A 13,877-nucleotide genomic window follows, 5' to 3' on the forward strand; every position below is an offset into this window, starting at 1 on the left:
AAGTCCGGTAAATTGAATTTTTTGCCGTCGCAACTCTTTATCTATGGTTCGGTTCCTACCGGCCATCAGTAACCGAAGGTATGAAGGATTGCTCGTAAATTGATTTTATCAACCAGGGACAGAAAATGCATGCGAAATAAAGAAGTGCCCTAAGTATCTAATTCCTTGGTATGACTTAATATGATTAAATTATGAGATTAAAATGTTCGTGAGAATCAACTTGAAAAGTAAAATTATTCTCATTAATTCCATCCTCTGCAATTATATCATTCAACTAAAAGTAAAATGTATTTAAAATCAAACCAACATAGCTCAGTTATCAAGGTTATCCGTAAAGATAGGAAAACATAGATACATTGACTGCACAGAGAATCATTGAATTTCACCCAATAACAAAGTGAACTCCAACAAGGAATCAGAATCGATTGCATAAGCATATAGAGGGAGTGAGGAATATATTCAATGTCTTTTCTCAATTACTGTCTAGTAAGTGCTGAAAAATTAATCACCTCTAAAATACCTAACTGTAGATAAACATCTCTCTCAAAGCTAAATTACAAAATCTAGGAAGTATGATAAATTCAGTTTCATAAAAAAATAAAATAGGTGTGATTAGATGAAAATACGAAATCAATAATGACGCATTTCAACTTTTTTTTGCGATGAAGAGAGCACAATTCAGAAGAAAAATAAAATACACGAAGCACCTAAATATCTCACATTTTCTTTTCGTGTGTCAATTTTTTAAAACCTATTAAAAGGAGAGAACCGCATAATACGACTGATAAAAGCTTCATGGAAGTAGAGCGTTAGTCGATTCTTTTATTATTTTTTTCCCCCGAAAAATTTCCGAATCACAATTATAATAAGATGGTGTGAGAGGGAAAAAAATGACGACCATTCCGCGCGGTCGTTTCTCCTTCCTGTTTGATATCTGGAAACCACAAACGGCCCAAACGGGCGAAGGGAATCGGGAAATCAGTGAGAGAGAGAGAATACTGTAATTACGAGGGGGTGTGATGTTGGCGTTGACCGGGGGAGTGCGAGTGTTGAGACTATGAAGCGAAGCGATAAGACACCAACAGAGGCGGAGACTTCAATGAAGTCCGCTACGAGTCGTAAATGTTTTTATTTTCAATTTTCTGTCGCTTCGATCCACAAGCTCTCTTGATGTGCCGTCAAAGTCGCACCCGTGGTATACAACATCTAATCATCGACCGCTCCACAAAATTCTCCGTATTCCCTAATATCTCTCCTTCCCTTCTCTTATTGCAGTGTGCCTTGACCTCCACTCAAGCCGCCTCACAATATCTCCATTTTCATCTCTCTTTCTTATTATTTCAACACATACTTGAAAACTCGTACCTCTATTTGAAACATCGGCTTAAGAATAGGGTAGTTTCCTTCATCAAAGAAAACGAAAGGCATTGATTGCGATTCGTTACCCACCATTAGTGTATTCATAATACACAAATTATTTGGTTTTTGAAATACCGGTTTTGACGAATGGCAAGGGTCAAATTTTATCCTCATTTGAAAAAGGCCAGATTGGCGCCCATGCGATTCCACTCCGCATGACGTCACAGGGACCTAGTTTCTACACGAGAGGATAGGAGTTATGCATCGTCTGAGGTTACCAATGCATGCATGAGGCACAGAGCTCAGGGAAACATGTCTTAATAATCACCTATTAAAACTGGCTAAGTTCGGAAAGTTTTCTTCGTTTGATAAGGTATTAATAAACCTTTTTTAAGCCAAGCGCTACCTTGCAGCAAGGTACTCAGCTATCCGCTAGCATCCTGCGACGTATCAGCGCTAAGCCTCGCCTCAAGGTCACCTCACCGGGCGGGAGGGGAACCAGAAATACGACGTACGGAGATATTTCCCGACATTCATACTTAAGCGTCGCGTTTTCGCGCGCTTGAAAATTTTCACTTTTCATTTAATCGCGAAAAATAGATGTAGTCCAGGAAATGAAGCATTTTGGCTCGCAATTTTTTCAAACTGAATGGATTTTCTTCAAATTTTCACAATAAGTAGCGAATATACCAAGAATCAAAATCTATATCATGCCGACGGGCGCTTTTACCCTGGGGGTGGTTTCCACCCCATCTCGGGGGTGGAAAATTTTAACTGTATTTTGACCACAGGAATCGATAGAAAATGAAATTCTAAGAATAAAATGTAAATACCATTTTTTTCGTCAAATTTATATTTTTCGAGTTATTTGCGATTGAAAGTAACAGTTTTATCACGAAAAAATCAACGATTTTAATCGGTTATTGGCAAATAACTTGAAAAGTATTAAATTTATCAGGAAATTGTCAACTACAAAACTGTAGCTTGTAAAAAATTAAATAAATATCTTATTTTATATTTCCTATATGACCAATTCGGGCTGAGCTACAACTTGTTCATGGTTACCTTTTGTTTGTCAAATGCTAAATTTGAAAGATTCAATATCAAATAGCGAGAAAACTGTATTTTTCGAGGAAAACTTATTCAATTAGTTTAAAAGTATTTAAAAAAAGCTTTCTTATAATGAGAAAAAAAATTTTTACCATGAAATTTGAGCGAGTTATGATTAAAAATTAGATCAGTCCCTACTTTTTTCTACGAAAACATCAGTGAAAACAACGCCTTATTACCACACTAGTCAAAATTGATTAATTCCCTTCATAATTTCTCTTTATTTAAGTATTTTTAATTGATACTAGAAGTTTGGTAAATTTACAATTCTCAATTTTGAAAAAAATCAAGGTAAAAGTGAAAAGCCGTTTTCTACAATTTCGTTAAAAAATCTCTTTTTTTCAAAATAACTCCAAAAAAACTGTAGATATGAAAAAAATGCAAGAGTAATGATTTGCAGCTTCTTTATTTTTAAATACTTTGGTTTGTTTTAATTTTCTGTACAATAAATATTTGGTGAGATATTGATGTTTAAAACCTCTATTTACAAGGGAGCACCACCTTATTCCAGCCCATTAAACCCCTCCCCGTTCACAATTAGGGATTTGAAAGAAATTTCATTCACATAGCCTTGTAGTCCTTAAAAAAACCTACAAAATACATAGGTACATGAACTTTCTATCATTAAAAATAAAGGAGCTATGTTTAAAATATGAATCAAATTTATTTTTGAAAAATTCGAAAACCACATTTCAGAGCATAACATTCCTCATAACCAGTATATAATTTGTCTGCTTTACGTTCGAAGCTAACGATGCGCTCAAATTTAATACAATATAAACACACATACCCATAAGATCTATATATACATACACATATGTGAGTATGTATGCTCTCCCTCGCATGTGACCTGTTTGCATGCATGCGGCGGGAAGACTGGAAGCCATACAATCTCCGTTTGATAGTGTTTCCAGTAATGTCTACATAAATATACATTTATTTGTTTACGTCACCATGACGAATTTTGTTCTGTTTATCCTATTGTTATATCTTTTCTGTGCTGTGATTAAAATCATCAGAGAAAAAAGTGAATATATAATAAAAGGAGTAAGAAAGAGAATAAGAAGATACAGTACATCTTTCGAACGCGACCATCGTCTGCTCTGTGTTAGTATGTATTTCGTTGATTCCTAACTAGAGTATTTCCTAGGTGGATTACAATAGCATGTGCGAATTCAATTTATTTAGAATCATTCTATTGTATTTATTATAGCAACAAAAAATTAATAGGTTTTGTGCATAAAAATCAAAGCAATATCTTTTAAGTGCCTGAATTTTATAATTTTCTTGTAGCTACTTTTTCAATTTTAGGATTCATTCGTTCATACTTATTTTGGAATCTTCAACTCGGCAGTGCATGGATCAATGCAAATGCTATTCAATTTTATATTGGTGAGTTTCAGTTATGTTCTCTCTTTATTTTTTAAGTTCAGATAATTTTATGCTCTCGATACGTGTGTTTAAAATTAAAAATTCAAGTTTTGGATGATTAAATTCATTATATTCAAAATAACAAGAACTTAAACAAATTTTTATACATTTTAGAAAATTAAAAACATATGTTTTGAGATATTGCATTTAAAAAAATGAGTGGCGTTCCATTTCAAAATTTTGTAGGTTAAATACATTTATTTCACAATATTTTCAGAGTTCATCTTAAAATTGTGAGATTTTATTGATGGAGCAAGCTAGTGGAAGCATTAGTACTTACGATTCATATGGCAAATTGTGTGCCATTTGTACATCTAGAGGCGACGAAAAACTTTTTAATGTAGGTCTAAAGGGAAAAAAGAAATTAAAGGAGGTATCACATGAGAGAGGCGATCTAAAATTTGCCAAACTCAACTTTTGGAAAGAACTTTTTATTCATAATTCCTGCAGAAGCCAGTATACGCATCCTCATAATGTTCAAGCTTTTAAGCGCAAAAAAGAAGAGGCAAAAATTCCGTCTTTCAGCCCTCCGAAGCGAAAGCTTAGAAAATCTATGTCAATGTGTTGTGATGATGTAGAGGACATAAATACCTGTAGTAACTTTGATTGGGAGGAAAATTGCTGTATTTGCGGAGAAGAAGCTAGCAGAGAAAAAGAGAGGAAAAAACGTCAAGAGCTTCGGAGGAAAATAAAATATGTTGAATCATCGGAATTTGCAAATAACACATTGCAAAAACTTTCCTATTTAGAAGACGATTTTTATCGAGAAATTTATAAGCGTCTTTGCGATACAAGAGATCTCGTAAGTTTGCGCGCAAAATATCATCATGACTGTTTAATGAAGTTGATCAACCAGCATACAGAAAAAATAAAAGTTCCTCAAAAGGCATATTCAAGTAAAATAGATCAAGCAATGGAAGAAATCTTCGAATTTATGCTTTCAAGTCAAGAATGTCAATTTACCATCAATGAACTCAAAGAAGCTATAAAGTTTTCTGATGCAATTCCTACTGAAAACACGATCAAAGAACGTTTACAACGTAGATTTAAGGATCAAATTGTCCTTTCAAGCAGGATGGGTGGCGTAACTTATGTGTGTTTTGCTGATAATTTGTATGATATACTCACAGATGCATGGTACAATAATAGGAAGCAAAGTATCGAAGAAGAAGAGGAAAGGTTGATTGATACTGCTTCAGAATTAATACGTCGGAAAATTAGAAGTACAATATGCCCCTTGAATGAATATCCTGCCAGTGACAAGGTTTTCAATAATATCGACGAAAATATCCCACCTCTTTTGCTTCGATTTTTGCACAATGTCATTTACAAAGATAAAAAGCAAAATGACAGCAATAATATATTGTTTACTAGAAAAATTTCATCCATTGCACACGCCATCATGTCTGCCGCTCGGCCAAAAAGTTTTTTATCTCCTCTTCAACTCGCTGTAGGTTCTACATTTTACAGAAAATTTGGGTCAAAAAAAATTATCGAGATTTGCTATCAGCTTGGATTTTCTTGTTCTTACTCTGAAGTCAAATTGTATGAAATATGTGCCGCTAGTCAACTGGAGAGACAATTGATTAACCCTTTCATACAAATCGTTAGTGACAATAGTGACTTCAACGTTTGTACATTAGATGGTAAAGGAACATTTCATAATTTAGGTTCAATAGAGATAATTACGCCAGGTGATAGTCTACAGGAAAGAACGCCTATAGTACGATTACCACAATCTGCAGTGCCAAAAGAGTCTGAATTGGTGGAAAAAAATAAAATCGATCTCTTATTATACACCGAAAAACCTGGAAAAGGTTTAAGCCTCATAAAAATTGAAAGTATTGAAAAAGTCCTTTCGTTTAGAACAACAATAATTGTTAAGCTGAATAATCTGTGGATGTTTTGTAAGTATATAAACGACAATAACTTTATGGGATGGAATGGATTTATGTCGAAGATCTGTTGTTGTCGAAATAATTATGAAGTATCGAAGATAAATTTTTTACCCTTTATTAACGCACCGCCCAGTGACTACAACACGTTGTATACTGCTTTGGAAACTGCTTCTCGATTAATTTTGAAGGAAGGGATGAAAACTTGCTTCATCACCTTTGACCAACCACTATATATCAAGGCTCGCGATATAGTGGAAACAAAAATTTTTGATCAAACTTTGATGGTCGTACGCCTTGGAGGTTTCCACCTCTTAATGTCCTTCTTGGGATGCATTGGAGAAATCATGGGTGGATCTGGTCTAAAGGACGTTTTATCTCTCATTTTTGCAGAAGGATCAGTCGACAAAATATTGAACGGACATTCCTATGCTCGCGGAGTGCGAGCCCATATTATTTTACAGCAGGCACTATCACTGCTAATTTTTGAAGAATTGAAATATGACAGCATTGAATTTAAAAAACTTATTGCAAGTGAGGATAACTTTACCTATGATATGAATATCGACGAAATACATTTAAATGAGTCATTTGAAAGACTCAATCAACTATTTGAAATTCATCTCGAAACAATCGAAAAAAGAGGGAAAACAGCCAAATTATGGGTCCAATATTTTCGTATGGTTTCTTTGATGAAACAATTTCTCGCTGCTGAGAGAATGGGTGACTGGGAATCTCATTTAGAATGTATTGAACTTATGATACCTATTTTTCATGCAGCTGGCCATTTCAACTACGCTAAATCTGCTAGGTTATATGTACAAGATATGAGGTATTTGGAAAAAAAAATGGATCCCGATGAATATATAAAGTTTACTAATGATGGATTTTTTACTTCTCGCAGAAGTAATACTTATTGGTCTGGCATTTTTTCTGATCAAACTATAGAACAGACATTGATGAGAGCCATGAGCGTGGAAGGTGGACCATTTAAGCGAGGCTGTACAGAAAGCGTAGTCTTTAAATTCATAAAAGGTATTTTATACACAAAAGATATCATTGAAGGTTTAGAACGATATTGCGATTTAGAGTTCACAAAAAGTCACCAGCATACAGACTCTAGAGATGCAAGGATTAAGAGGGACATGAAAGATGTTCAGACATTGCAGGAATTTTTGTTAGAACAAAACCCATTTGAAGATCTTGACAATTTACGTAATATTGTAACAGGATTAATTGGAACGGAAGAGATTAATTGTCACGATGCTTTGAATGTTGGAATTCAAGCAATGCGAGCAGTGAATGGGAGGTATTTTAATGAAATCAAACAATCTAAAAAATATAAAGTAATCTCACTGCTCGGGGTTAACAGTACAATAAAAATTGGCGATAAAACTATAATTATCGATCCACTTCTGCTATTTCAAAGAATTTGTATTTTAAAAAAAAGCGACGAAGAATTAGAATTATACTTGAAATTTGAACTGGCTCCATATCCTTTATCTTTATTTGATGACGTAGGAATGAGAAAAACTGCCAAAGCTCATTTATATCCATTATTTCAACCAGTAAATGCCATCATGGATAAAAACAACTCTCACTACATCATTGACGGAGGTATGCTATTGTACCGCGTTAAGTGGCCATCAAATTGTAGGTTTCAACGGATTTTCCAAGAGTACATCTCATATCTTAAAAGAAATTTTGGCACTAACTTAACTGTAATCTTCGATGGTTATCATGATCTAAGCACGAAAATAGTAGAGAGAAACCGTCGTTCACAAAAACTTAATTGTAAAGTATATCAATTCACACCAAACATGCCTGTTTCTGCAAGTCAAGAAAAATTTCTGTCTAATTACGAAAATAAAAAAAAATTCATTGCGCAACTTATGGCGGAATTAGAGAAACAATCTATTCACTGCCATCAAAGTAAAGGTGAAGCTGACGGATTAATTGTTGAATTAGCTATTGAAGACAGATCAGATTTACAGAAAATTATAGTGGCGGAAGATTTCGATATTCTTGTAATTTTAACTGCCAGAACTAAAGTTGAGAAAGTAGAGAAAGAAATTTATTTTCTCAAACTTGGGAAACAAAATTCGTCCTCCACAGTATATTCTTCCAAAAGTTTTGAAGTAGGCTACCCAGACAGTGCAAAGTTGATAGCATTTTCTCATGCATTCACAGGGTGTGATACTGTTTCATCTTTTTACAATAAAGGTAAAAAAAGATTTTTTGATCTCATAGAAAAAAGACCTGACATGAGAAAACAAGCCGAGATTTTTTATAGCAGTAATTCTGAACCTGAAGAAATTTTAAAAGCCGGTAGGTACTGTGCAATAGGATTATACGGAACTGCCAAAGACTTACAGGAAAAAAAATTGAAAAAAATTAAAGACTTAAAAGCTTTTCTGGAAAAAATGCGCTATGAGTCTTTCATTAAGGGTACAAAGAAAAACAGTGCCGTAAAACTGTCATCTCTTCTGCCCACCGTTGATGCCTTAGACGAACATACAAAAAGATGTTATCACCAAATTCAGCAGTGGCTTGGAAATAAAAGCATTCAGCCCACAGACAATTGGGGATGGTTCTTAAAAGAAGGCTCATTGCACCCTGTCAAAATGAATAAACCGCCAGCACCTCGAGATCTTCTAAACATGATTTTCTGTAGCTGTAAAAAAGGGTGTGGCCTTTCATGTGGCTGCAGAAAAGTTGGACTTTACTGCAATTCATCTTGTTCTGGGTGCTATGGGGAGAATTGTTACAATCGGACACCTGTATTAGAAGTAGAAGAAGATGACGTCGACCATGATTATGACGACGATGATTATGTAAATTAAAATGAATCATTTTTGTCTGAGTTTGTATAAGTTTTATTTTTGTCTTTGTGCGACAATATTCTGAATATTTTTGTTTCAATAAATGTTAAATTATCTGTGATTTGACTTTATTCCTACTTATGCCAATTAAGCATAACATGGGGTGGTTTTTAAGGGTTGACAATTTTTTAATGAAATTGTACATTTTTCAATCAACAACATTCCTAAATCAACACAATGTGATAAATAATTAATTTTTAGCGGTAGAATAATTTTTTTAATTAACCCCCAATTAGGGTTGATTATTAAGGGTTGAAATACTCTAAAATTATTTTACAGCCATAAAAATATAATTATAAAACTAATTCAAACTAAATTTGACCCTTATTTAGCTTGATAATAAAATTTTGTAAGTTTTAGCATTTAGGGGTAGTTTTCACCCCTAAAAAATAAAAAGCGCCCTTCGGCATAATGTAGAATTTGAAGTAGGGGGTACGGTTAGTCTAATCCCAAATTTTTATGCAAATCGATTCAGTTTGAAAAAATTGCAAGGTTTAGCAATTTTAGGAGCTTCATTTCCTGGACTAATGTTGTCATTTAAAAATCTAAAAGCGTGAAATACGTACTCCAGGAGTAATAATCTTTCTATTAAAGCAATAAAAAAATAATAGGAAACCACCCTATTGTACTACTAATTTTATTTCCAATAAATGAAGACTTAATGATCGGAATTACACATCGGTTCACTATCTATCCCTTCCGCCCGAAGAAACTTTATCGAATAATAATTATGGAAAGCAAATTTTTCATAATAAGGAAGTACGAATGACGAAGATAGGTTATGATCAATGTCTGAGGTGTGGTAATTTTTGAAAATTTTAAACCTCCCAAATCAAAATAAATTTTCTTCATCGCCACTCAGTTTCCTTCATCCTTCATCACCTACAGACTCACTGTATAAGGTTACAATCAAACATCAAATTCATTCCAATCGCCATACATTATGAAGTTTTATTATATTCTCCAATATTCTCAATTTTCATTTAAAAGACGGATAACGCAGAGGCTTACATTCCACCTATATGCTTCGTCATCCCTAAGCCCAAAATCCCTAAGTCATTCGCAAGAATACAAAAAATCATGAGAAAAGGGCCGAGGTTTGTTTTCCCAAAAGATTGAGAAACCCGGTGATATATTGATCATCTTAAGGAGCAACGAATATTCCAACATGGCCTAGTCGCTGATATATGTATGTGTCGCACAATGTTGGAAAGTAATCAACGCAAGTGATCAAAATTAGAAAATAACAATATCATTAAGTTAATTTTTCATGCGAGTGAATCAGGATGATGTTACAAATAAAGACTGACGAAATCGGGTAAGACAATAATGATATTTGTTCAAAAGTAAAACCTTGTGCTCTAATCCATAATATTGCACAGGACGCTCTAACGTTTCTCCTCGAACTTAGCCGTGATGGTTAACATACTAGGGTTAACTTCCACCTAATTTCGTTCGATACTATAAAGTCTCTCACGTTAATGAATTAAAAATCATCGCGAGCATCATCAAGCACGAGCATGATCAATTTTAATTTTTACCACGACGCGTGGAAAACTACTTCCCTCGCCACAGAACCAGATGCTGGAGAAAGAAGTGAAAAAAAAGGAATGAAATTGATAAAGCCCTAAAACAAATCAAACTGGACGGGATAACATTCTTATCTCTTCAACAGATACAAAGAGCGGCTCGAAAAAAAAAAAGAAAGGCGAAATCTAAAAATGAAGGGGTGAAGTGTGACGGGCGTGGGGACCAACTGGTCGGAACCGAAAGCTACGCACTCCAAAAGGGTGCAGGGAAGGGAGGGGAGAAGCCAAAGGGGGTGGGGATACTGCACAGTTACTACGGTAGAGGAGGAGGGGGGAGCGGTCGCCTGAAGAGGGGAGGGATATTCCCCCGGTTGAATGGAGATGGTGACCCTGGCATCCGAACAGATAGCGGCAGCGACACATTTGAAAAAGCTCCGGATTGATAACCGACGCCTCCCCGCGCCATATTTCTCGGCTCGGGTCCGCAGACAGTCGACTTACGAGGATGGAGGTCGCGAGGGGTCGCGGGAGCCATGTTGGGTCATCCGTGTGGGGTGGGAAGGGAGAGAGATAGCAGGGGGAGGGGGTATGGGGTGAACCGAGAAACGATGCCACGCTGGTACCGTGAAACTTAGCGTACCACGGTGATTTACAGCATCAATATTCACTGATCAAACAGTTTAGGGATGCTACCATTACGGTGGACATTCCCTGGACAAAGATTGTCCATGTACGTAGGTAGGCTAAAATTAGTTCCAGCCCTTTTACCCGCAAAGTATCTTGAAAGATGAGATGAAATCTTTGTATTTCTTCTCCACATCATCAATCCGGTATTGTCTAGTGGTTAGGATACCCGGCTCTCACCCGGGAGGCCCGGGTTCGATTCCCGGTACCGGAAATTATTTTACCCTTGGTTTGTTATTTTGTATTCCCCTTTCCAACAACTGGGAATTGGTTCGTAGGATATTTTTGCGTATTAAGGAAAAATACTGCTCCTATTTTTGTCGAATTTCTACTTATTACCATTGCATAAAAACTTTTCCGAAGCTGTACCTTGTCGATATTTCAATAGAATTGGAAACTTTGAAGGAGAAGGAATTGTACCTGCTGAGTAACACGCGAGAAAGCTGTTTAATCTTTTATTATTCTACGTTAACGGAGAAAATGTTTTTTACACTGAATAAATTATGAAAAGTGCGTTTCTACACCAAAGTTTTCATTCATTTCGAAATAAAGTATTTTTAATCTTTACTATGGGGATTATTTTGCTGTTAAGGATAACTGAAAATTTTATAAAGCGATAATATTTGAAAAGGTAGTTTTACCGCAAAATTCCAATATGTGAAATGATACCACACGGGGACAGACATGTTTTATGGCGTGCGGCTTGCATATACTCTGAATATGTTGATCATTCTCGTGCATAGCAAAACCAAAACATTCTTTAGATAATGTTTAACGCTGAAAATTATACCCATCATTGATTATTGCCGAAATAGACAAAGTTGCAAAGATTCTTGACATGAATTTCTTCGCTGTAATTGTTTGTCACTACATTCTGCATGTATTTTTAGGGGTTGGGCGGCAGCGGTTAATATCAACCGATTTTGAAAGAAAAATCTGCACAGAAATAATACAGAATGTGTAAGTGATGTAGTGATGCTAGGGGAAATACGATTTTCGGAGGAGAAGTTTAGTCGTTTCCTGATTGCCGTGGAAAGCGCTGATGCCCTCATTCCTTAGATGAATATTTCAACTACATTTTAAGAATAGTCTTGGACGGATTACTCTGTCAAAAGATAGCTTCCATTTCGGAAATAATCGAATCACTAAGAAGGAGTGCCCAGATACTGGCAGTATGTCGAAGTTAAGTCATTAAGTAATATTTAAAAAAATTCTTAAGAAACATTTCACGCATATACTCCATCTAAGAATCGGTCGGAAACTTTATTTTGTAAGTTAGATATTCATCTCACTACTCTAAAAAGTTTTTTTACAACTCATCAATGCATTTTTATCATATACTTTAATATTAATATTTTTCTCCCGCTTTTTATGCTAATATTTATTCAAAACAATACCAATATTAATATGATTTTGGTTTCCCTAACCTCACTTCAGTTTTCTTTCATCATTATTCATATCCATCATTATTAAATTATTTACTCTTTATTTCCGCGCGCTGATATGCGCGTTAAATTACGCGAATTGATACATCAGCTACTTAGTATTTTTTCCCAGCTCCACTTCCATTTTGTTTGGAGTAATACATTTGAGACCCTGCGGTAAATGTTTGTTTCATCTACAGATCTATAAATCTCTATTTCTAAACCTACAAATGTTCTCGAGAGTGATTAAGTATTCCCATTTATTTCTTATACTTATATTGCTATGATAATGGTACCTTTTTTTCTCTGTTTATGGAGTCACCGGGGACCGATCGAAATACTTCAGAACTCAGATCTTGCATTAGCTAACCACTAAAAATACAGAAGAGTCAAGAAATTGTACTACATTCTACAAATGCCTTATTAAAGATCACTAATTGTTGAATATTTTAAGCTGAGTAGTCAATACAAATTAATTGCTCCATCGCCGCACGAAAAGCCTTAGATTTTCGACTTTGATCGAGCACGTGAGAGGAGAGCGTGATCTAGAAATCATGGCGGTCGCGGAGGTGATCGGAGGAAACCGCGCTAATCCCCTCATTCCGACTCGAACAAGCACGTAGCGGGGGAGTTGGAAGGGGGAAGGAGTGAGTCAACTCCCTAGTTACGACCTCTCTCTTAAAGAGGAATGAAGTGGGGATGTTATCGCTCGCCAGACGCTTTCCTTACCCTCCCTCCCCACCCAACTCTCTCTCTCTCTCTCTCTCCACGCGAGAAACGGTCTTGGCGGCGAAGAATCGTGTAAGAAGAGAAAGGGAGTTCTGCTACTTACTTAGATGAAGTGGTCTCCTCTTTAACGCGAGCCCAGGGAGAAGATAGGAGGCGCATGCGCCTAGGGGGTAACGAGGGCGAGTCACCCCCAGGGACTCTCCGCGCATCGTGTCCGACAGGGGTGGAATCGCACTCTGTTTTAAATGGGTGGGGGAAGCTAATTTACCAACTCACGGAGGAGCGCGAAATAAAAAAAAAACGTTCAAATCAACTTCACCTGCTTACGGCGATCACGTGTTTTCAAGTACGATGCATGTTGTAGTAACTTAGAAATAAAACATTGTTGTGTTTAAGGCTTAAATAAAAAAATAAGAGAAAACATAAAATTAGGCTATATTCTGCGGCAAATGAGAGCAGTCTTCATAGCTCTTACGTCGAGTTTTATATCAATTTTTGAAGAACATTGTAGCATCTATTTATAGTACTTTTGGATAACAACGACTATTTATATAAATAATAATTTAAAAATTTTCCAGGGTTTGGGTGCACAAAAATAAGATTTTATACAATTTCGATTGCATGGTTAACACATGATTTTATACACATGAGATTATATTTTTCAAATCCCTTGAGCGCCTTCCTCTCAATTTTCCTCGAGGAGTGGGGCTAATTTCCTATTCACGGAGGAGTGCGAGATAAAAAACTTGAAATACAGCCATTCCTCCTAACAGCAATAACGAGTCTCTAAAATATGTAAGACGTCGTCGTAGTGTAAACTTTTAAATTAGTAAA

The 13,877-nt window shown here is 35.7% G+C and overlaps 1 protein-coding gene and 1 non-coding gene across 2 annotated transcripts; both read left to right on the plus strand.

The window, feature by feature from the left end:
- The first annotated feature begins 3,449 nt into the window (after window positions 1-3,449).
- LOC124174204 lies at window positions 3,450-6,789 on the plus strand. The gene is made up of 3 exons (XM_046553301.1): window positions 3,450-3,580; window positions 3,781-6,627; window positions 6,744-6,789. Exons 2-3 carry the CDS (start codon window positions 4,148-4,150, stop codon window positions 6,787-6,789), a joined length of 2,526 nt encoding a protein of 841 aa, XP_046409257.1. The 5' UTR covers window positions 3,450-3,580; window positions 3,781-4,147.
- A 4,243-nt stretch (window positions 6,790-11,032) lies between these two features.
- On the plus strand, window positions 11,033-11,104 carry Trnae-cuc. Its single transcript has one exon. It is a non-coding gene; the product is annotated as a tRNA-Glu (tRNA).
- Window positions 11,105-13,877: the final 2,773 nt, after the last annotated feature.

This window comes from Ischnura elegans, chromosome 2 (assembly GCF_921293095.1).
Source record: "Ischnura elegans chromosome 2, ioIscEleg1.1, whole genome shotgun sequence".
In the NCBI taxonomy this organism is placed as follows: Eukaryota; Metazoa; Arthropoda; class Insecta; order Odonata; family Coenagrionidae; genus Ischnura; species Ischnura elegans.

What these genes read in the sequence shown, in the direction of transcription:
- LOC124174204 (XM_046553301.1), top strand. Translation starts at nt 4,148, where the DNA reads ATGGAGCAAGCTAGTGGAAGCATTAGTACTTACGATTCATATGGCAAA. An exon ending in TTATATGTACAAGATATGAG is followed by an intron (nt 6,628 to 6,743) that starts GTATTTGGAAAA and finishes ATCAAACTATAG; the next exon opens with AACAGACATTGATGAGAGCC.